Source organism: Mixophyes fleayi, chromosome 12 (assembly GCF_038048845.1).
Source record: "Mixophyes fleayi isolate aMixFle1 chromosome 12, aMixFle1.hap1, whole genome shotgun sequence".
NCBI classification, from domain to species: domain Eukaryota; kingdom Metazoa; phylum Chordata; class Amphibia; order Anura; family Limnodynastidae; genus Mixophyes; species Mixophyes fleayi.
Genome location: NC_134413.1, coordinates 83795509 through 83819547, shown reverse-complemented (window position 1 = coordinate 83819547; position 24039 = coordinate 83795509). Strand labels below are relative to the sequence as shown.

The 24039-nt window shown below is 51.0% G+C and overlaps 1 protein-coding gene across 3 annotated transcripts; it reads right to left on the bottom strand.

Annotated features, from left to right (window-relative positions):
• On the bottom strand, positions 1 to 21140 carry DENND4B (DENN domain containing 4B). 3 transcript variants are annotated; one of them, XM_075192405.1, is made up of 29 exons: positions 20846 to 21140; positions 17214 to 17321; positions 16147 to 16460; positions 15816 to 16068; positions 15086 to 15155; positions 14749 to 14918; positions 14424 to 14665; positions 13806 to 13872; positions 13447 to 13505; positions 12823 to 12967; positions 12444 to 12619; positions 11595 to 11695; positions 10216 to 10431; positions 8784 to 8929; positions 8556 to 8695; positions 8339 to 8462; positions 8057 to 8263; positions 7597 to 7725; positions 7374 to 7518; positions 6744 to 6929; positions 5800 to 6251; positions 5457 to 5573; positions 5045 to 5220; positions 4764 to 4902; positions 4353 to 4598; positions 4165 to 4264; positions 3778 to 3946; positions 2213 to 2277; positions 1 to 1524 (listed from the first exon to the last, which is right to left on the bottom strand). In XM_075192405.1, exons 3-29 carry the CDS (start codon positions 16440 to 16442, stop codon positions 1379 to 1381), a joined length of 4482 nt encoding a protein of 1493 aa, XP_075048506.1. In that variant the 5' UTR covers positions 16443 to 16460; positions 17214 to 17321; positions 20846 to 21140; the 3' UTR covers positions 1 to 1378. The 3 variants fall into 3 exon arrangements, with proteins under 3 accessions (XP_075048506.1, XP_075048505.1, XP_075048507.1); XM_075192404.1 differs by lacking the exon at positions 20846 to 21140 and adding an exon at positions 19415 to 20835; XM_075192406.1 differs by lacking the exon at positions 20846 to 21140 and having other exon boundaries at positions 4353 to 4595; positions 17214 to 17644.
• Between the last annotated feature and the right edge of the window lie 2899 nt (positions 21141 to 24039).

Here is a 24039-nt window from a genome sequence, read left to right as displayed (position 1 = left end):
TAAACGATGCAAACACTTTTTTATTTTCGTCATACCCCCAAACACATAAAATGCTCCAGGTCTGTGAAGCACCCCTCAATATACACAGAGCACAATGGGTGGTGACCATGAGGTAGGGGCATATCGGGAACACCTGCAGTAGAGCAACATCTCTCTGTACATTTATGGTTAAAATCTGCAAAATATAGGAAAACAATGAGAATACAAAAAAATATATCTATAGATTAATGGTGGATATAAAAGAACGTAACAAAATAGAGAAACTTTGCACAGTTGCTACTTGTGAAGTCTGCTCCCTTTATCATCCCGCGGCCTCCTATAAACCAGATTACCGGCCTACTGAGTAATTAGAAACTGGATGGAATGGTTCCTGCTCCAGAGATATAGGGTAAAACACAAGGGTGCCCCGAGCTGACCCTGCCTCACTATAGAACACTGTAACCCCAGTGTTCTTTACGGTAACAGCGTAAACACAACAAGAATAACCCCACATAAATTCAATAAATTAAAGTGTAATATACATATATATCTGTTAATACTGACAATTTAAGACGACTAAATTAACCCTCGTTCCACAGGCAGACTAAACGGATGCAAAACGATGTCCCCATCGGTTTACAAAAAGCCATAAATTCCAAACGAAACACAGAGCCACGGTGTGGGACAGAGAGATGGGCATCACGTTTTCACATTGATCGGGGCGAGAGAGAGAGAGAGAGACACAGCTTTGGCAATTGAGAGCCGGTGAATACGAGTAGAGATTCCGAGCGCTGGCGGGAGATGAACGTGGAAGCGGCTGTATCCGTGGAAGACATTAAAGAAAGTGGCAAAAACAAATGGGAAGTTTGTGGCCTCTCCGTAACGGACTCTCTTGGTACACGGATCACGCACAACAAACCTCCTTTGACATCTGACCCAAACAGCAGACAAAACATCAGAGGTTAACTGCAGAGGTCAACGTAAAACATACAACTTTACCCTAAAATGTGGTGCAATTTAAGCACTGCATTAAAAAAAAAATAAAAATTGTAAAATAATTAAAAAGACTGTGGATTAATGTCCTGTTTCCTGGCGATGTGTTCCGGTTGGCATGCAAGATGCAGGTAGCGCTGGCTAATGGGTTTCATATCTCCAGCCTGCGTGGGACGGGGGGTGTCCACACGTAGATGCAGCATTTATGTCCATCCTCGTACACAGCACAGTGACCCTAAGAATAGGACGTTGCTGACGTCTGATCCTCCCTTTACACTGGGCTTGTCGGGGGTAAGGGCAGAGGGTCTCTGCTTCCGCTTCCTCCCAACAGTCCAGTCTCGGACCAAAAAATCGGAGACCACTCAACATATTGCACCTTCCGAATAGCTAGCATCAGAGAGAAGTCCTAGCACTCCAAAGTGGCCCCAAACGTCTTACGGCAGTCCAAGGCCTTGGGGCTGGGGAGCTGAGCCCGACGTTTGCGCAGTTCTTCTTTTCCCAACGAGCTTCCCAGCTTCTTACAGGCAGCCTTATATTTACTATCAAATGCAGCTGTGGGAGGGACGACACGTTAGTTACTGGTACAACAAGGTGAGAATACATCCCTAGGTAACGCCCACGCGGACCTGCTCTGCTCCTCCCTCCCGTCTCATAAATGGTTCCCCAGCAGCCCCCCACATATAGAACTTCACACCTCTTCCATATGGTCCTCCCCTGTCCTTAAAAGGGACAAAACCCTTATTATAACCAGCTCTATGGAATTCTATCGAAGATTGAACATTTGGAGTCTCCAAGCATTAATTCCTGGGGCTCCTTAGGGCAGATTACATTAAGTTCTCCTAGCGTGGGACAACCCTTTAAGAAGATCTCCATCCAAAATTTAGTTTGGGTTTAGTACCCTATGCAAGACAAATATAGAAAAAGTCTCCTTATCCGGGGTAGAGAAAGCTCCGGTAGTCAAGTGCTGCTCTCCACTTTTCTGATCAGGTAAAAGGTGTTGTCGATGCCCCGCCCCCCTTTTACGTTTAATCGACAACACCGCTTCCTTTAGTAAAAAAGCAGAAGCCCACAGGGGGAATGTACAAGTACAACTTTTTAGCTATTCCCCCAAAAAATGTGGGTGGTGTTTCTCTATTAAAATTGTTGTTCATGAGCCCCCTTCTCTCACCGCCTCTATGGGACACTTTCCATAGCCTGCCCTCAATAACCAGCCCTATGCCGCCAATAATCACCAGCTCACCTATATCCATGTGTTCCTTGCCCAGGGCGGCTATCGTCAGAAGCAGCGTCTCTCGGTATATCCCCCTATAGGTTAGAGATCGGTATAATCAGGAGACGTTCTCGGCAATTACTAACCTAACGTTACAGAACAGGTCTCCCACCCTCATCGCTTATCATTTCTAGACCAACATTACCATAGGAGAGAATGGGGTCTTACAATTATACCTTTATTAGTGGAGTAAGTTGCTAATGGTGGGGTTAAAAGTTGAACATGAGGTCTCTTTTGCAGATATATCCCATTTTCTGGCTGTAAAAGATTGCTATATACAGTCTACTAGAGCACCACCCTCATCGAGAGGGGGAAGGATGTCCTTAGGTCATTGGCCCCCTTTACCATTGGGTTAGTGACATAGCTGGAAGGGGGCCGGCCTAGACATAGGACCACCCACCATCCCCCAAAGATGGCAGAATCTGGAGGAGATGTAAGTGCTAGATATGTTACATACGCTGTATATAATGTGTACAAATTGCCTCTATGCTATTTTATAAGAATTGCAACATTACATTGTTTTATTGACAGTTCATTGAAATCCTCATTTCATAGGCTCTTATGACACACACATTGTATGCAAGGGGTGGTCTTTTGTAAGCTAATTAGCAATTAAGGATGGTAATGAGGGCTGAATATAAGGCAGCTGGTTGTCCATTTAACATGCACAACCCTGTTGTAGTCCTAATACATAAGAAGAAGAAACGCGTTGGGCCACACTGCTGTCAAGTCACCCGTGCGGTGGAACGGAGAGGAAAGTGGATCTTGTTACCTGAGGCCCGTCCGCTCTTCACATACGGATACGGAGAGACCTAAGAATTCATCAGAAGCTTTCTTCTTTCTCACCCGACGCGTTTGGGTCCCTGTTTTATGCTCTGTTATATTTGCAGAATAGAATTAATCTCTGGAAGATAGGACCACTCAAACTGGTTTCTGCCATATATGGTCTCGCTGACCTGTGGACAGTACCTACAGTCCTCGCACAAGGTATTTGTGGTAACTCTTTCAGTGCTGGAGTCTCCGTATACCACAGAGACACAATTATCTGAGCTTTTACAAAGTCACTGAGCAATTTGAGAATATCATCATATGAACTTTTTTCATTACATTTTATTTTGGTACTGAAAAAACGGGAAGGAACCCTGATCTCAAAGTTTTCCTAGAAATGTGAAAATAATTGTTCTGTTATATCTGCAAAATAGATTCTTATGGTCTATTTTGCACATATATTCCCATAAGATATCCTGCGTACTGCTCAAATCTTCTCATAAACATTACTAAATTTTCAATATTCTGAAAATGTACAAAATTGGTCGACGACTTTAATTTTCCTTTTGATCTAATGTTTAAACCTGGAGGTACTGTTTCTTATTGGGTCTGACTGAGGGTAGGGGGGAGACCTCTATATCTCTACTGCGTTTGTATTATATATCTGTATGTAACGTCTGGTCGTCTTAGGTTATACGATGGTACGCAAAATACTGACACGTAATAAAACACTGCGTAATAATAATAATAATAATAATAATATCTACCTCTGGAGGATCTGCGGAGGAGAGTTCTGCTCCTGTAGGACAGTTAGTAGCAGCGAGATAGCTTTATGGACCTCAAAGAGTCCAATGAAATTGAGGACCTTTTCCAGGAATTCCAGGGTGAAGGGGTGGGAGTGGGAACGCCAGCCGTGGAGGTGGGTTGGGAGATTTCCTGCACAATAAAATGTGGAGATATTACATTACTAGTGCACAAAGGACAGAATGTAAACATTTGTCTCCCCCACCCCCGGGAATAGCCGCCCCCTGGCTGTACGGCTACCAGCGTCCTGTGGTTGCTCCGAGGGGTCAGAATGCATTAGAGGGCAATGACCTCTCTGCATCTTCTCACGGTGGATCAGAAGGACGGACATTTCCATTAATCATACTCACTATGCAGCTTCCACAGCACATACATGGGCGGCCAACGGTCAGGATCCTGCACAAGCACATCCCATAATAACCGCACGCTTACGTTCGGATTGTCCACAACCTAGGAAGGTAAAAAGCCAGTCATCAAGACTCCGTATTGATCACCTCTGCTTGCATCACTATCACACCCATCCACGCTCAAAGCCCACCTGTGCTGGTTGTCGGACGTGCTTGGATGCCAAGATGAGTTGCAGGAGGTTACTGGGCAGTGCCAGACGCTGGAAGTACCAGACCAGATTCCAGTAGATAATGGGGTGGCTGTTGACCAGTTCCGCTTGGGACAAGAAGTCACCACCTTCATTCTCGAGCAGACTCTCCACCTCCTTGCGTAGCACCAACGGGCAAAGGTACGCCACCGTCACCATCTCGGAGTTGGCATCGTTGACAGAATGCTGCTGGAGGGAGGACAACCACCCAGTCACGAGCATGGAAACACGACTCGCCCACATACAATCTGGCGTATCTCCACCCGTACCATAGAAATATCTCCCAGAGATCAACCATAGCACAAGAAAAACTTCCCTCCACATGCGTGTTACAGCTCAAATAAAACACTCTACCTGGACATCGGGGAATCCATTGCACGGTCCGCGAGACTCGGCTTCGTCTAGCACCAAACACTGATACCGGTCACTTAGAACGGGCCCGCTACTCCCAGCGCCTCCCCTGGTAGGGACGTCAGACGAGGTGTCACAAGCACTGATGATACAGTACAACCAGTCAGGTTTATTAATAATTGGAAATATTGCAGGTCAACATAAAGAACGGAAGATAAATATTAGCAAGGGAACGGACGGCAGACCCAGCCCCATATATAGCGCAAGGATTAGACCACCCTCACCTCCTATGTCTCTGCAGATCAGTGATCTTGATGTTCAGGAACGGCACAAAGTTCTGACCACAGAATGAACAAAGCGTTTTCAGGTTGGAGTCATCAGATGTCCAACCAGCCATGATGTCCTCGTCGTAGATCAACGAGTGACATGCCGGGCACGTGGAACAGCTGGACAGCATTACCTTAAAGATAGAAAGTGGACAAGAAGTCTTACCACCAGCGATCAAAGGCTTCTGACCTTCCTCCCTGCAGATGGACCTCTTCAGGCTCAGTCCCACCAGACTCCCACTACAAGGCTAGACATCTCGGCTCTCCCTCTTCTCAATATGAAGGGTAGTACGACTTCACAATCTAGGGCCGGCTGGTATAACCGCTGGACAATGTGTTACATAGTTGTGTGCGGGCATGCGGTACCTACCTCTACGGCTGGTAACTCCTGGCCTCCTTCCATCAGTCGGTCGGTGGATTTATGGATGGCAAAGTTGCAGAACGCAATGTCTGACAAGTCAACCTCACTTCCCAAGGACACAGAGCTCTGGTAAGAGCAAAGTCAAACATTTGGCGAGGGTCAAGAATTAGTTCTAGATCAATGGCTGGCACAGCTAGTATGGCATGGTTATAACATGTAACAAAACAGTTTTTACTTCTCATATAAAAGAAAGACAGAAAACAACAGCCAACCACCACATCTCAGTACCCAGGTACACGTGACTTCACAGTTCCAGAACCATTTACTCAACATACATGGAGCATCATCTCACCTCGGAGGCGGTGGACTCTGGTCTCCTGGTACTTTCCTTGAGGGTTTTCCAGCTATGTTGCTGCTCTGAAGTGAGTGGGGAAGGGGCTTCTGCCAGGCTTCCAGTCTTTCTGAGGATTGACGTCCTGGAAGGCTTCCTGGAAGGGGTGAGCAGCTGTTGTATCTTACCAGCCAGACTGCGCCGTCTCGTAATATCTTTGGACGAGTGACCCTCGACCATGCTCTGGCTGGCGAGGGCTTCTGTGGAGCTCTCGGTCATGACCAGCTCGGACTCATCAGAAGTAACGGTCTCACTGCCCGTACCATCCGTTAGGAAGCTGACGTTGGACAAGCTGCCGTTTTCTGAAGGCCCGAGTATAAGGGGGGTCCCGCAAGTCCTTCTATGTGAAGAACTTAATGACGGGCTGACATCCGGTCGAACGGTCACTTCTTCAACCTCCAAATCCCCCATCACTGGTGAAGAAGACACACAAGGTCATTTCGACCAATGGTTTAGCACACAAAAGTTCCAAGTGGATTAGGAAGTCACAAGCCCTACATGTCTCTACTGTCCTTCAGAGTAATTATAGAGAGATAAAAATATAGTGTATGAATGAATAGGTAAAAAAAACCACTCTCCCAATAAAAACAACCTCTAATAAAAAAAACAACAACCCAAACATACATGCATATGAAAGTTTAAGATCCAATACATGGATGTTCTAAGTAGCCGATGGTACCCATGCAGAAAGACACCTTCTTAAGTTAAGTTTTAGAAACAATCATGAGGATTTAATGTATATCTGGATGTAACTGCAAGACAATCAATTCAACATTTTTATTCAACACCGTAAAAACCACGAAAGTAAAAGTTTAAGAGTTACAGGTCAAAAATCAGTCATCTTTCTCCGTAACGTTTTTTGGCGTTTACTCGAGAGGTCATGGAGCAAACTCTGAGCTACTTACTGTCCGTCATTTCCATCGGCAGCATACACCGATCCCTCTGGGAACAGTTTAGACTCCAACTCTTCACCATTCTTCCTGGAGAGGGGTGTTCAGAGCCCTGGCTCGTGTGACCGGCCCAGGTGGACTGTCGGAGCAGGTTAAGCCGCGGGGGAAGGTCCGCAGCAGAACTTTCAGGCGTCCAGTGATCTACAAAACAAGAACGTCACTTGGATCCAGTTCGGTGAATAAAATTACCGGAAGACACTAACGGAGCCTCGGAGATGTGGGAGGATCAGGCTGGGGCCTGGAAGAGTGGTCAAGATGCCCTGGGGACCCACCAATCAGCAACAGGAGCTGCTAATCAACTTTTATTAATGCACCAATGTGTCCCAATTTAGTAGGAGTAGAGTGTGTGGTTGTGCAATGAGGTTGTTCAATGCAGTTGTGCAATGCGGTTGTGCAATATGGTTGTGCAATGCAGTTGTGCAATGAGGATACTCAGTGTGGTTTGGTGGTAGATGTCGTATTCTTGAGGTCATTAGTTTACACAAATAAAAAATAAATAAATCTCTGTACATATTAATAGACCCTTTAAATACCGTTATACAAGCTAGGGTTCAACGTGAGAGAGGTGATTGGATGGTGGCTCACTTTGAGGGGGAGGAGTCCGAGACCCCGGGTGTCTCTGTTTGAGGGGCTGACGAAACTGGGCGGTTCCCAGAACCACGTTCCTCAGTTTGGCCCAGTGTAGCCTGCCAGTCTGATTACTGGACGGCCACTTGCTCTCCAGAACGGCCTGCGGAAGAGACAGAGCGATAACTGAGCAACCGGGCTGACTTCCTCCATACGCTCCATGTCACGCGGCTCTCCACACCTTATTGTAATAACCGTAGGTGATGGTATTTGGGACGACTCCGGCTTTCCTCATCTCCAGCATCACGCGTACAGCCAGGACCGGCTCCCCATACTGACCACACAGCTGCATCAAAATGCGGTAACACACCTGTGAGGAGAGTCAAGGCGCCAACAAAAATGGGGCGTGAGCGGGTACCAACAACTGGACACTACAAAGAGCACCAACAGTTCGTACACACAGCTAACAACAAATGGTGTCAAAACTACGGAAAAACGACACAAAGGCGACTACGAGATAAACAGGTATATACTGCCATCATATAGTTGGCACTGCGATGGGGTCTTATTGCATCGCTGTATCCGTTTGCTCTTTTAATCTGCACAATCAAATAACGGCAGCAAATTAGTGCCAGAGCAGCCATCGGTAACATCCGATACAGGGAACGGTCAAGTATTATTACGCTACTAATCCCACTTGCCTCATCTGGAAGGACCACATTCTTCGTCTCCATCTGCTTCAAAGCATCGTAGGCAGTCTGCAGCGCCCGCACCTTGGACACCGTGGCCCTGACGAACGTGGGTAGGTAGATGAACCACAACCCATAGCAGTGCCCAATAAGGCATTTTGCCCACATATCTGGTATGCAGGAATATCTCTGGGCCACACGTTGAGCAGTCTTTATCTCCTGCCAAACACAAACATGTAAATGTTTAGGAACGGCCCTAAATGCTACTCACAGAAAATGAAATCATTTACTTACCGGTTTGGTCCGTCGCGGGGCAGGACTGCTGGGGGCACTGGTTTTTGACTGGCTAGAAGGCGGCGTTAGCAGATCCTGCGGCAGCTCGAATAACTCTCTCTGGAGAGTTGGGAAACTTTCATACCTGTGGGAAGGAAAAGAACGACGGCGATAATGAAGCAGGTGAGTTTTATCAACACAACGAGAAGTCCTCTGAACCAGCACAACAATGTCTCACTTGTATCGAGCTGGCGGTTCCGTTTCATTGGCATCTTGAGGCTCCTCGGCCGGCATGACAAAGACTGTGTGCTCGCTGCGGTGAGACTCGTCCAGCTCCACCAGATGTAGGTCCTCCATTTTCTCCCCGTCCGTCTGCACCTAAAATCACAGAGCATGGCGTTTATAGAGAGTGACAGGTCGGAGGCGACCTCAGAAGTCTTTGAGGGGTAGGTCCAGGCGTACGTACCTTCTCCACACAGCTATCGAAAAACTCGAGCGAAGCATGCCGGTCGCTGACGAAGGAGCAGTCTTCAATAAACTGCGTGAACATCTGAGTTTTTAGCAGCTGGGAGTACAACTTCTGGTATGCGCGGTCTCTGGACTTACGGAACCCTACAGAGAAGACACAGTCACTGGTCTCTGCCATTTGTTCTTCATCATACGCCAATTCTCCACCACCATTAGTTCATCATCATACGCCAATTCTCCACCACCATTCGTTCTTCATCATACGCCAATTCTCCACCACCATTCGTTCATCATAGGCCAATTCTCCACCACCATTCGTTCATCATACGCCAATTCTCCACCACCATTTGTTCTTCATCATACGCCAATTCTCCACCACCATTTGTTCTTCATCATACGCCAATTCTCCACCACCATTTGTTCTTCATCATACGCCAATTCTCCACCACCATTTGTTCTTCATCATATGCCAATTCTCCACCACCATTTGTTCTTCATCATATGCCAATTCTCCACCACCATTAGTTCTTCATCATACGCCAATTCTCCACCACCCTTCGTTCTTCATCATACGCCAATTCTCCACCACCATTTGTTCTTCATCATACGCCAATTCTCCACCACCATTCGTTCTTCATCCAACGCCAATTCTCCACCACCATTCATTCTTCATCTTACCGCAATTCTCCACCATTTGTTCTTCATCCACCAATCACCTCAAGATCATAAGCCAAGCCTCCATCTGACCGCTCTTTCAGCTTACCATCTATCCACCTCCACAACCTCATTCCTCTACCCAACATATCAGAACTCCTCATTCATTCACCGAACTCTGCTAGATAATATAATCCAGCATTAATTATTAAGAAACGTTTTAGGGCTTCATTTTAATACTAAAGATATTCGGTGTAATTTTTAACAAGTGGAATACAGGGTGTAGCGGCTTTCAGTGAGGACTACAGGGTGTAGCGGCTTTCAGCAGGGTAAGTGACCACACCCTGTACCTACTGAAAACTTAGGTGTAGGAGAAAACAAATCACATGGTCTTCAGAAATATGCTGATTTAATGTATATGCAGAATTGTTTTTATTGAGAAGTAATGTCACGTATTTTGCATGTTACACCCTGAAGGTGGCAACTTCCAGATAACCTCATCCACCACCCTACTCTCCTTCCAGACTCATCCCGAATCCTCATCCACCAATGGTTTACCTGACTGCTCTCTTTAATGGTCCTCTTCTCTCATCCATCCTCACCCTACTCATTTTCTCTCCATCATTTCTTCCCTCATCCACTAAATGTACACCCACCTGTCCATTCTCCATGGCTCATTCCACCCCAAGGACATCTCTATCCTCTTTCACCAATGCGGCACCTATGTACATTATTAGGTCTTTTTCACCCATCTTCTCTCCATCTGTTCCACCTACCCTCCATGTTGAACAGGTTGCTGGAGTCCCGTGTCCGTTCAGAGGGTGCTTGCGTGATTGGCAGCAGGTAGGACCGGTATCCTTTAAAAAGACAGGCCATGAAACGCAAGAAGGACGCCTGCACGTCCAACTCCAACTGCGTCCGTCGCCCGTATATGAGGTCATAGTCGGTCAGCAGGAACTCCAGAGACGCTTCCTCCATGGGCTTGTTGTACACTGATCAGATAAAATCAAACACTGCCCTGAGCTACGTTCACTCCCAGCAGCTTCAACAATATAGCGACAGTAGTCACAGCTGGACACAGCTCAGGGAAGGGGGTGCGCGGCGACTGGAACAAACAGAAAGCGGATGACATCCACAAATAATGGAAAAGCCATGGCCGACAGGCAGGCACACAATAAAAAGAGAGCGGTCCGGTGACCGGACAAACAAGGCGCCCATGGTGGAGAAGGAATTGGGCATAGAGAGGACAGTGAAGAAGGAGGCGGGACACAGGCAGAGGACAGTCAGGGGGCACGTGATGGAGAAGGGAAGGAAGCGGGGCACAGGCAGAGGACAGTCAGGAAGCGAGGCACAGGCAGAGGACAGTCAGGAAGCGGGGCACAGGCAGAGGACAGTCAGGGGGCACAGAATAAAGAAGGGAAGGAAGAGGGGCACAGGCAGAGGACAGTCAGGGGGCACGGAATAGAGAAAGGAAGGATGCGGGGCACAGGCAGAGGACAGTCAGGAAGCGGGGTACAGGCAGAGGACAGTCATGGGGCACAGAATAGAGAAGGGAAGGAGCGGGGCACAGGCAGAGGACAGTCAGGAAGCAAGGCAGATGACAGTCAGGAAGCGGGGTACAGGCAGAGGACAGTCAGCGGGCACGGAAAAGAGAAGGGAAGGAGCGGGGCACAGGCAGAGGACAGTCAGGAAGCAGGGCACAGGCAGAGGACAGTCAGGAAGCGAGGCAGAGGACAGTCAGGAAGCGGGGCACAGGCAGAGGACAGTCAGGAAGCGAGGCACAGGCAGAGGACAGTCAGGAAGTGAGGCACAGGCAGAGGACAGTCAGGAAGCGAGGCACAGGCAGAGGACAGTCAGGAAGCGAGGCACAGGCAGAGGACAGTCAGGAAGCGAGGCACCGGCAGAGGACAGTCAGGAAGCGAGGCACCGGCAGAGGACAGTCAGGAAGCGAGGCACCGGCAGAGGACAGTCAGGAAGCGAGGCACAGGCAGAGGACAGTCAGGAAGCGAGGCACAGGCAGAGGACAGTCAGGGGGCACGTGATAGAGAAGGGAAGGAAGCAGGGTACAAGCTGAGGACAGTCAGGAAGCGGGCACAGGCAGAGGACAGTCAGGGGACACAGGCAGAGGACAGTCAGGAAGCAAGCAGGGCCTCACTCTCGTCCAACTGTTTGTGGAGGTCGCTCAGGCTGCTGCGCAGGACCTTGCAGGGCTTCCGGGGCAGAGTCTGGTAAGTTGGAATTTTCTTTTCCTCACTCCTGGAAAAGACAACAAAATCAGCCTGAAGCTCAATCTATTGGTGGCCTGTCCGAATATATCAGTGATCAAAACATCTCTCGTACACTATGCTTCAGGGATCTACTAAAATACATATATAATAAAAATTATATATTTTCCATGCTGTTATTATATACCACAGCCGTAAACTTGAACAGAATCCTCATTATTGCCAATATAGCTTTAGCATACCATCCCAAGCGAGCAGGAGAGGGTTAGTGAGAGTTAACAAGCAGTCAAACGTTCCATTATTCTGCCAAACTGATGCGGGAAGACCAGACGAAATGCGTAGGGTACTTCCCACTTCCCTCTTTCATTCATTCAGTTCAAGAGTCCGGACCTAGCACCGGCGGCTGTCAGACACTGTGTGGGACCCTCCAACCATTGCCAAATACTATCGTCCAGGTAAGCCTTTATGGAAGGTTAACATCGAACGCGCTTTACCACCAACTTGGAGGCCTAGTGGATTAGTTAGCTCCCCCAGCTCTCTGTGGTAATTGAGGGGCAGTGAGATGGGTTTTCTAGCATAGAAGTAGCTATAAATTCTCCTGTTACTCAAAGGACATGGTACTGTACTGGGGTCTCATGGACCATTTGGGCATGGATCAAACAGAACGCGAAATGTCGCGGAACCTCATTGCATTCGAATGTTAAATAAACTGGGATATAATTATATATTTATATATCAACACACACTGAGAAATTGTATATATTCACCGGGGAACTTACTGGAAGAGAGTATTCGTGTCCAGGTCCACACAGAGGACGTCCTGCGGTGGATCGTGGAGGTCGAAGTAGCTGGAGTGGATGCCCACAATGAACGGAACCGGTGCACAGAGGACATCAGAGAGGGTGAGGGGGCACAGAGGGATATAGGGGCACTGCCATCGAAGCGGGAAGATGATCTGCAGAGGACAAGAGAGAGAGGGCATCTAAGGAACATGCAGAGACCACCTCACCCCATACCTGTAGAGGTGGGGGGGAGGTCTTCTGAATAAACTGGACATCTTTGAGACAGGTTCCGGTTTTCAAAACTAATACTGATGTAACTAGGAGAGAAGACGAACTTGGACTGACTATCGCTGCGTAGACTGTACAGGACACTCACCGATACCAGAGCTTCGCTCACGCTGGTTAGTACGTCCGGTCTCTGCGAGTGAATCAGCAGCTTCTGTTCCGTCAGGACCGCCAGGAGCAGCGTCACCGCGTTCTCCGGTCCCAGGTTCTGCAGCAACGTCACGTAACTCGCTCCACTGCAACACAAGGGGGGGGTTGTACATTAACAGAGCTCAGGAAGCGGAGAGTGCAGGTAAGAATGTCTTCCCCCAGTCCATGGAAACATCACATAAAACTTCATTTGGTCTTCACCTACAATCGGTAGAGCTTACAGAGTTGGTTTTTTTTTTCAACCATCTCAACTATGTCAGTAGTCTAGAATGAAAGTTCTTTAATCTTTCGCACTTGAGGACCTCTGAAATAGCGCTTTAAAATCCAGTAGGTCAAGTGGGATCTGTTTTGTTTAAAAAAATGACATATAAATGACATTTTATGGAGAAAATGACTTCCAACTTCTGTCTATAGACAACTTAAAACTTTCTGTTCCTTTAAAAAGGATCTTAACAATTTGATCTCCCGCAGCTAAAAGTAACTAGGACAAAGTTAATTTTCCGCTATTACTTTGGTGTATACAGAATTTAAAGGCTTTGTTAGTAGTGAGTGAAGAGTTACTGACCTGAGGGGCAGAGGAGAGGACACGGGCTGGCACAGAAGGACATTATCATACGAAGACATCTGAGGAAGAAGAAGACATGTTAGATCCCACAGAAGCCCTGCCAGAGACCACTTCCTGTCTACACGTTTCCCAGGAACATGGGCTTCTGGGTAACAGGAAGTGCTGAGCGTTTATGGAATGCAAGGCCTTATGCATTTGGCCCTTTTCTGTGGATATATAGAATTATCTATTTCAATATTACCATAGTGATATCTAGTATGGAAGTATAGGCGACATTCAGGGATAACGGTGGAGAGTTTTATACTTGCAGCTTCCTATAGCGACACTGAGCAGTACAGAGATCTCGGACAGGTACTTACCTGGATTAGGATGCGGGGTCTCTGCGGAGACGGAAATGGGACGTTGAACATGAAGTTGGAGATGTGTCTGTAAAGAGAGGAAACGCTGATAGAGTCAGTCCTGCGATTTACTGAGGGAGCCGGATCTGGGCCTCGGAGACCGCGTGAAAGATTACAGAGTACCCCGAAATCCTCCCGGACTCTAAGCCCTCAGAGGGTCACTAAATAACGTCCCATTAGTACAGGAGGAGGCCGGATCAGTTTGCAGTGGGGACAAGCAGAGCCGCCTACCAGAACCGCAGGGAGTTAAATGACATTTACAGTCTGTGGTTTCTGATTGGCCTCTGTTCCTCTCATCTCACCGCCTACCCCGTCCTCACTTCCATTACCGTGGACATTCCAACGATCTGATTGGCTACAGGTTGACCTATCTCCGCTCACTTCACAACTGGGGGACACACAGATGACCAGGAGATGCAGAATGATCACACATAGGTGCCCTGACCCTCGACAACTGCTCCTTAACATAAATATAAACTTATTGTACATAGGCTGCCACCCACTTTAATAGTGATCCAGCACCAACTATGGATCGACTTCTCCTTCACCGTTAGTCCCATCACCCTATAATGGACTCACTTCTCTATCGGCAGCACGTGGGGTCCGGAGATGGAGTAACGATAGATGAAAAAGAGGAATTTCTGGAACACGTCGAAGAAGGGCCAGTGGGACAGGACGCAGATACTCTTCATGGTCTGAACCGATCGGCCGCTGACTGGACGCCGGTCCACCACGCTCAGGAGTCCGAGTCTCTGGCGCTGCTTCTCGGTCAAGGCCTCCTGCGGGTACTGCTCGTAAAACTGAATGGCCGCTCCGTATACCTGCCGGGAAATGAGGTGGGTCAGTGTTACAGAGTAAGTACTGATGGCGGAAGAGGTAAGAGCACAGGACCAGGAGAGCTCACCTTGTCTCCCGATGCTCCGGTCAGGACGAAGGTGGAGAAGATGGGGAGGGGGTACTTGGTGTCCAGCGACCAGTTCTCAATGGTGGCTCCCATAGGCAGGCAGAAGATTGGTACAAGTTCCGGAAAAGGGAACAGGTCGTTGTCCGTCTCAGGGAATCGGCCGATCACCCCTAATGACATTAGAGGGTTAGCAATACTGACCCGGGGCAAATCTTATGTGCAGACCCCACACTCTCCCTCTCGTGAACAGAATTGAGTATTACTGGTATTAAAACCACAGGTACTTGTTCCATACACAAGTTCAGCACACAAATTGCAGAGACACAGACAGACTGACCTGCTTCATACACCAGGCTGTGAGTCTTCGCGATTGCTTTCTTGTAGCAGAGAAAGAGAGCAGGGCTAAACTGCAAATAGAATGACAAGATCAGACACTAGGGGGAGACTCACAGACACAAACAGTCCAGACACTAGGGGGGAGACTCACAGAGACACACAGTCCAGACACTAGGGGGAGACTCACAGAGACACACAGTCCAGACACTAGGGGGGAGACTCACAGATACACACAGTCCAGACACTAGGGGGAGACTCACAGACACACACAGTCCAGACACTAGGTGGGAGACTCACAGAGACACACAGTCCAGACACTAGGGGGGAGACTCACAGAGACACACAGTCCAGACACTAGGGGGAGACTCACAGACATACACAGTCCAGACACTAGGGGGAGACTCACAGAGACACACAGTCCAGACACTAGGGGGAGACTCACAGAGACACACAGTCCAGACACTGGGGGGGAGACTCACAGACACACACAGTCCAGACACTAGGGGGGAGACTCACAGACACACACAGTCCAGACACTAGGGGGAGACTCACAGAGACACACAGTCCAGACACTAGGGGGAGACTCACAGAGACACACACAGTCCAGACACTAGGGGGTTGACTCACAGACACACACACAGTCCAGACAATAGGGGGAAGCTCACAGACACACACAGTCCAGACACTGGGAAGGGTGGGGGGGGGGGGGGGGACTCACAGACAACGCTCACCATGCTGGTGTTTAAGCTCCTGTCCACCTTACAGAAGGTGTGGGGCGTACTGTCTCCTTTACTTGGATTAATGATGCAAATGTCCATTACTCCCAATGTATTCAGGCCCTGGGCTTCAGGGGCCCTTTTGTAGGTAAGGAAGGTTTTCGGGTGACCCGGGGCCCCGGAACTCAAGTTGGCAGAGTGACTGTATGGCGTAGTGTCGATTACTTGGAAGCCAGGACGCAGGTTCTCCTTCCCCTCATAGTGGACCCTGGAAGGACAGAGGAGGATCAGAATGAGTAGAGAGGGCCAACCAGCAGACAGGAAGACCCTATGACCGGCTGCTTACCCCAGTTCCGTTATGGGGGCCTTGTCCCTCCCCCGGCGGTAGCACAGGTAGATCTGCTGGTTGGTGAGGAGGCTGGGGTTGAGATCCGCAGACTGGCCCCCAGGAGTCTTCTCGATGCAGGTGAACCCATGTGGGACCTCCTCACACTGGGAGCGAATGATGACGGCCACATCGATAACCGGCTCCGCCGGCCGCGCCGACCTCTGCCGGTTCTCCTCCTCCAGAGGCCGACACGTCGGCGTCAGACCCGCGATGACAAAGTAATCCACCAGCTTCGGGGGCCCCTCCTCCATCATGACAGCATCACATTGACACTAAACAGATTTAAAGAGACGGTATCGTTCCACCAGGATTTCCAACTATGTTGTGTAAAATTAAATATAATAAACTTTGCAATTGATTTTGCTGTAAATTAATGCATCGTTTTCAGTGTATGTTTATCTTCTATACGGTGAATGGAGTGCAGTACCTTCTTTTAACCTGTAGACGGCACTGGTGCAATTGCGGACTACAGAAAGTATGTAGCAATTGTAACTCAGAGTACAAATATTAAACATAACTTGCACCCACAAGAGAATATGATAATTCCTCACTGATAATAGACACCTCTCAACGTAAAACCTCTTGCCCAGAAGCCGTCTGTCATTTCCTGACGAGAAGATGTGATCTTTAGGTAATCATTTGCTAGCTACACTCCTCTAGAGAGTGTATCTAACTTCACTGCAGATTACTTTTCTTTTGTGGGTTCGATGGATACATCATCTGTCTACTCCTGGCCCTCCCTAATACGTTATCAGACCGACGTCAAAAAAGAAGAGCGCAAAAAGCAATTTGCGCTAACCTCCTGACTCTCTCCACCCTCTCATTTGCATACGGAGGCCGCTGGCACTAGACGCGAGAGTAGCGCACAGGCAAACGGAGATTTAACTGAAAAATAAACATTTCTGCAAGAAACAGCTAGCAAGACGTAGGACGAGCCCAGAGAACGGCACGTCGTTGGTGCAACGGATGAGAAGTATATATCTAGGACAAGCACCTGGCAACGAAAGGATTAAACTCGGACTCACCCAAAAAACATGAACGTGCAACTCACGGACGGCCCCCTGGCTTCTTACTTCCTTCCAGATTCTCCCAGCAGAAGAGGCTCCATCTTACGGACAACGGGATGGGTTGTTCTGTGTGAAGGGAGACAGCAACAGCAGCAGTCAGTCAGGATAGCCCCGAACGGCTGACCAGAGTCCATGAGATCAGAGAGGGGGAGTAAATAGAGGACACAGGAGAGAGGTGGGGACAGGTGGGATGGACGGGGTCACCGGTGGCGAACAGAGGAAGAGAGGGTGTAACAGACATCAGCGGAGAAAAGAGGGAGAGAGAGAGTGACAGCCCAGGAAACGCTCTGTGACTACAGAGAGAGAGCGAGAGAGAGAGTGTGACAGCCCAGGAAACGCTCTGTGACTACAGAGAGAGAGAGCGAGAGAGAGAGTGTGACAGCCCAGGAAACGCTCTGTGACTACAGAGAGAGAGAGCGAGAGAGAGAGTGTGACAGCCCAGGAAACGCTCTGTGACTACAGAGAGAGAGAGAGAGAGAGAGAGAGAGTGACAGCCCAGCAAACGTTCTGTGAGTACAGAGAGAGGGAGAGAGAGAGAGAGAGAGTGTGACAGCCCAGGAAACGCTCTGTGACTACAGAGAGAGAGCGAGAGAGAGAGTGTGACAGCCCAGGAAACGCTCTGTGACTACAGAGAGAGAGCGAGAGAGAGAGTGTGACAGCCCAGGAAACGCTCTGTGACTACAGAGAGAGAGCGAGAGAGAGAGTGTGACAGCCCAGGAAACGCTCTGTGACTATAGAGAGAGAGCGAGAGAGAGAGTGTGACAGCCCAGCAAACGTTCTGTGACTACAGAGAGAGAGCGAGAGAGAGAGTGTGACAGCCCAGGAAACGCTCTGTGACTACAGAGAGAGAGCGAGAGAGAGAGTGTGACAGCCCAGGAAACGCTCTGTGACTACAGAGAGAGAGAGAGAGAGAGAGCGAGAGAGAGAGTGTGACAGCCCAGGAAACGTTCTGTGACTACAGAGAGAGAGCGAGAGAGAGAGTGTGACAGCCCAGGAAACGCTCTGTGACTACAGAGAGAGAGAGAGAGAGAGAGTGTGACAGCCCAGGAAACGCTCTGTGACTACAGAGAGAGAGCGAGAGAGAGAGTGTGACAGCCCAGGAAACGTTCTGTGACTACAGAGAGAGAGCGAGAGAGAGAGTGTGACAGCCCAGGAAACGCTCTGTGACTACAGAGAGAGAGCGAGAGAGAGAGTGTGACAGCCCAGGAAACGCTCTGTGACTATAGAGAGAGAGCGAGAGAGAGAGTGTGACAGCCCAGGAAACGCTCTGTGACTACAGAGAGAGAGAGAGAGAGAGAGAGTGTGACAGCCCAGGAAACGTTCTGTGACTATAGAGAGAGAGCGAGAGAGAGAGTGTGACAGCCCAGGAAACGCTCTGTGACTACAGAGAGAGAGAGAGAGAGAGAGTGTGACAGCCCAGGAAACGTTCTGTGACTATAGAGAGAGAGCGAGAGAGAGAGTGTGACAGCCCAGGAAACGCTCTGTGACTACAGAGAGAGAGCGAGAGAGAGAGTGTGACAGCCCAGGAAACGCTCTGTGACTACAGAGAGAGAGCGAGAGAGAGAGTGTGACAGCCCAGGAAACGCTCTGTGACTACAGAGAGAGAGCGAGAGAGAGTGTGACAGCCCAGGAAACGCTCTGTGACTACAGAGAGAGAGCGAGAGAGAGAGTGTGACAGCCCAGGAAACGTTCTGTGACTACAGAGAGAGAGCGAGAGAGAGAGTGTGACAGCCCAGGAAACGCTCTGTGACTACAGAGAGAGAGCGAGAGAGAGAGTGTGACAGCCCAGGAAACGTTCTGTGACTACAGAGAGAGAGCGAGAGAGAGAGTGTGACAGCCCAGGAAACGCTCTGTGACTACAGAGAGAGAGCGAGAGAGAGAGTGTGACAGCCCAGGAAACGTTCTGTGACTATAGAGAGAGAGCGAGAGAGAGAGTGTGACAGCCCAGGAAACGTTCTGTGACTACAGAGAGAGAGCGAGAGAGAGAGTGTGACAGCCCAGGAAACGCTCTGTGACTACAGAGAGAGAGCGAGAGAGAGAGTGTGACAGCCCAGGAAACGCTCTGTGACTACAGAGAGAGAGCGAGAGAGAGAGTGTGACAGCCCAGGAAACGCTCTGTGACTATAGAGAGAGAGCGAGAGAGAGAGTACACTACTCACCAGCTGAGAGACAGATACAACAGGAAACAGGACAGGAACACACACACCAAGTACAGAAAGCAGATTCACTTCCTGTAATGTATGACCACTCTCACTACACAATCACCTCTCACATGTAAAAGGTACAGACCGGAATTATGGGAAATTCCCAGCCATCGGGCCCCTGACCTGCACTGGGGAGTCCCTGGGCCTAGTGTGACTCCATCAGAAAACACAGACGCCTCTGTGTGCACATTCAGGATATGCCAACGCTTGGCACTCAAACAACAGGACCACTGGTCCCCCTGCTCTACAAGGACATTAAACAGTGGCTCCTTTTATCAGCCTGGGCACAAAGTCGCTGGCTTCGGAATGACACGGGTGCCAGTCTCTCTGTGCCAGCAGGGTAGAGCCTTTTACTAGAAGAGTAGACATATCTGTACAGAACTAGACGGAAACTAAAGACCTCCCTGGGTGACGTGTGAGAGATGGGGCATCTCTCGCCCAGAGAGATCATCCGTACTGTAGTAATATTATATCTCTATTGAGTATATTACCAATAGGCCGACTGTGCATCCAGTATTCATTGGACGATCCGATCTCTCAGGCGTCAGATATAGTCACATATATAAACGTGTACAGCCAAATATGAACAATCTAGTCGATTCGTGTTCACCATCCGACCCCCACCTACAATTCATCAATGCGACATCTGATTGGGATTGGCTGGATTTCGGTGCAAATAGAGAGATTTCCAGTCCATGAGCTCTAAAAAAGCCCGATTTCTAATTTATGGGCACCTTTAATCCTTGGATTTTATAAGCTGGCAGAACGCAGACACAGAATGCCAGGGGGTGGAGTGCTAGCTCTGTTGGTCACGGCGACAGGCGTCTTACAGGAATAAAGCAAAATCTCAGTATAGATTAAATGTTTTTGCCCATAGAGGATCCGTTGCGTTACACCATCCGATGCTTTAAATCGGACCCGTCCTCCGTCTCCTCGTTACACTTTGGCAGTAATAAAAACAGCAGCAACTTCGTCTAACGATTTATTTCAGCCTTAAATTAAGCTAAATCAAGCAGTATTTTAGAACCATTGGTCGGTTTCGGGGAGAATTTGTAGCACACTCCGCCTCTGGAGAGGGATTTGGGAAATTGATGACTGAGCCGGAAAACTGTCAGACTTGTGTATATAAAAATGACAATCCCATAATTTACCCCTTCAAGGCTGTCGGAACTTCATGCGCAACTTGTTACCCGATAACAGACCCCAAACATGAACTACAAGATTCCAAGCAATGGGTCGGCTTGGGATACAACGTAAACGCACGATGCCCGAAGGACAGTCCGAACTGAGAAGTTTCTCAAATGCTGGTTTAGCGGAGATTCCCTGTGTGACATCGCACTGATGACCACTTAAGTAGATGACAATTGTTTAGAATTAATACATAACTGAAAACAGACATTATCTGCAAGACGATGAACCTTTCACTCGAACCAAAACGTGGCTCCGTGATGTAGTGTATGTAATGTAAGAGTAGCCAGATACACAAGGATGAAGAACACACAACACTGCTGATACTATGTATCCGCCTTCCAGGAAATGTAAGAATAGCACAGAGCTTGGAATGACAACGCCACCTGCTACATCGTATAACACACTTCTAGGACCTGGTCTCTATATATAGCTCACATGTCACACAATATCCCTGTCCTCATATCCTTATAGTGCAGAATACAGGACGGTGTATGTCCCCCAGATCCTGCCCACCCTCCGTCCCCCGTATCCAGGGTCTACATCTCCCCGTCCCCCAGATCCTGCCCACCCTCCATCCCCAGTATCCAGGGGCTACGTCTCCCCGTCCCCCAGATCCCGCCCACCCTCCATCCCCAGTATCCAGGGGCTATGTCTCCCCGTCCCCCAGATCCTGCCCACCCTCCATCCCCAGTATCCAGGGGCTACGTCTCCCCGTCCCCCAGATCCTGCCCACCCTCCATCTCCCGTATCCAGGGGCTACGTCTCCCCGTCCCCCAGATCCCGCCCACCCTCCATCTCCCGTATCCAGGGGCTACGTCTCCCCGTCCCCCAGATCCCGCCCACCCTCCATCTCCCGTATCCAGGGGCTACATCCCCAGTATCCAGGGGCTACGTCTCCCCGTCCCCCAGATCCTGCCCTCCCTCCATCCCCAGTATCCAGGGGCTACGTCTCCCCGTCCCCCAGATCCTGCCCACCCTCCATCTCCCGTATCCAGGGGCTACGTCTCCCCGTCCCCCAGATCCTGCCCACCCTCCATCCCCGTATCCAGGGGCTACGTCTCCCCGTCCCCCAGATCCTGCCCACCCTCCATCCCCAGTATCCAGGGGCTACGTCTCCCCGTCCCCCAGATCCTGGCCACCCTCCATCTCCCGTATCCAGGGGCTACGTCTCCCCGTCCCAAAGATCCTACCCACCCTCCATCTCCCGTATCCAGGGGCTACGTCTCCCCGTCCCCCAGATCCTGCCCACCCTCCATCTCCCGTATCCAGGGGCTACGTCTCCCCGTCCCCCAGATCCTGCCCACCCCTCCATCCCCAGTATCCAGGGGCTACGTCTCCCCGTCCCCCAGATCCTGCCCACCCTCCATCTCCCGTATCCAGGGGCTACGTCTCCCCGTCCCCCAGATCCTGCCCACCCTCCATCCCCAGTATCCAGGGGCTACGTCTCCCCGTCCCCCAGATCCTGCCCACCCTCCATCTCCCGTATCCAGGGGCTACGTCTCCCCGTCCCCCAGATCCTGCCCACCCTCCATCCCCAGTATCCAGGGGCTACATCTCCCCGTCCCCCAGATCCTGCCCACCCTCCATCTCCCGTATCCAGGGGCTACGTCTCCCCGTCCCCAGATCCTACCCACCCTCCATCCCCGTATCCAGGGGCTACGTCTCCCCGTCCCCCAGATCCCGCCCACCCTCTGTCCCCAGTATCCAGGGGCTACGTCTCCCCGTCCCCCAGATCCCGCCCACCCTCCGTCCCCCGTATCCAGGGGCTACGTCTCCCCGTCCCCCAGATCCCGCCCACCCTCCGTCCCCCGTATCCAGGGGCTACGTCTCCCCGTCCCCCAGATCCCGCCCACCCTCCGTCCCCAGTATCCAGGGGCTACGTCTCCCCGTCCCCCAGATCCCGCCCACCCTCCTTCCCCAGTATCCAGGGGCTACGTCTCCCCGTCCCCCAGATCCTGCCCACCCTCCATCCCCCGTATCCAGGGGCTACGTCTCCCCGTCCCCCAGATCCTGCCCACCCTCCATCCCAGTATCCAGGGGCTACGTCTCCCGTCCCCCAGATCCTGCCCACCCTCCATCCCCCGTATCCAGGGGCTACGTCTCCCCGTCCCCCAGATCCTGCCCACCCTCCATCCCAGTATCCAGGGGCTACGTCTCCCCGTCCCCAGATCCCGCCCACCCTCCATCCCCCGTATCCAGGGGCTACGTCTCCCCGTCCCCCAGATCCCACCCTCCATCCCCCGTATCCAGGGGCTACGTCTCCCCGTCCCCCAGATCCCACCCTCCATCCCCCGTATCCAGGGGCTACGTCTCCCCGTCCCCCAGATCCCGCCCACCCTCCGTCCCCAGTATCCAGGGGCTACGTCTCCCCGTCCCCCAGATCCCGCCCACCCTCCATCCCCCGTATCCCGCCCACCCTCCATCCCCCGTATCCAGGGGCTACGTCCCCCCGTCCCCCAGATCCCGCCCACCCTCCGTCCCCAGTATCCAGGGGCTACGTCTCCCCGTCCCCCAGATCCTGCCCACCCTCCATCCCCGTATCCAGGGGCTACATCTCCCCGTCCCCCAGATCCCGCCCACCCTCCATCCCCCAGATCCCGCCCACCCTCCGTCCCCAGTATCCAGGGGCTACGTCTCCCCGTCCCCCAGATCCCGCCCACCCTCCATCCCCCGTATCCAGGGGCTACATCTCCCGTCCCCCAGATCCTGCCCACCCTCCATCCCCCGTATCCAGGGGCTACATCTCCCCGTCCCCCAGATCCTGCCCACCCTCCATCCCCAGTATCCAGGGGCTACGTCTCCCGTCCCCCAGATCCCGCCCACCCTCCGTCCCCAGTATCCAGGGGCTACGTCCCCCTGTCCCCCAGATCCCGCCCACCCTCCGTCCCCAGTATCCAGGGGCTACGTCTCCCCGTCCCCCAGATCCCGCCCACCCTCCGTCCCCAGTATCCAGGGGCTACGTCTCCCCGTCCCCCAGATCCCGCCCACCCTCCATCCCAGTATCCAGGGGCTACGTCTCCCCGTCCCCCAGATCCCGCCCACCCTCCATCCCCGTATCCAGGGGCTACGTCTCCCCGTCCCCCAGATCCTGCCCACCCTCCATCCCCTGTATCCAGGGGCTACGTCTCCCCGTCCCCCAGATCCTGCCCACCCTCCATCCCCCGTATCCAGGGGCTACGTCTCCCAGTCCCCCAGATCCTGCCCTCCCTCCATCCCCCGTATCCAGGGCTACGTCTCCCCGTCCCCCAGATCCTGCCCACCCTCCATCCCCTGTATCCAGGGGCTACGTCTCCCCGTCCCCCAGATCCTGCCCACCCTCCATCCCCAGTATCCAGGGGCTACGTCTCCCCGTCCCCCAGATCCTGCCCACCCTCCATCCCCTGTATCCA

Coding starts and splice junctions, on each gene's coding strand:
- DENND4B (XM_075192405.1), bottom strand. CDS start 16,442: ATGATGGAGGAGGGGCCCCCGAAGCTGGTGGATTACTTTGTCATCGCG. Junction 2,278..3,777: donor CCTCCGCAGATCCTCCAGAG/GTAGATATTATT, acceptor TCTAACCTATAG/GGGGATATACCGAGAGACGC. Junction 1,525..2,212: donor CAAGGAACACATGGATATAG/GTGAGCTGGTGA, acceptor TCCCTCCCACAG/CTGCATTTGATAGTAAATAT.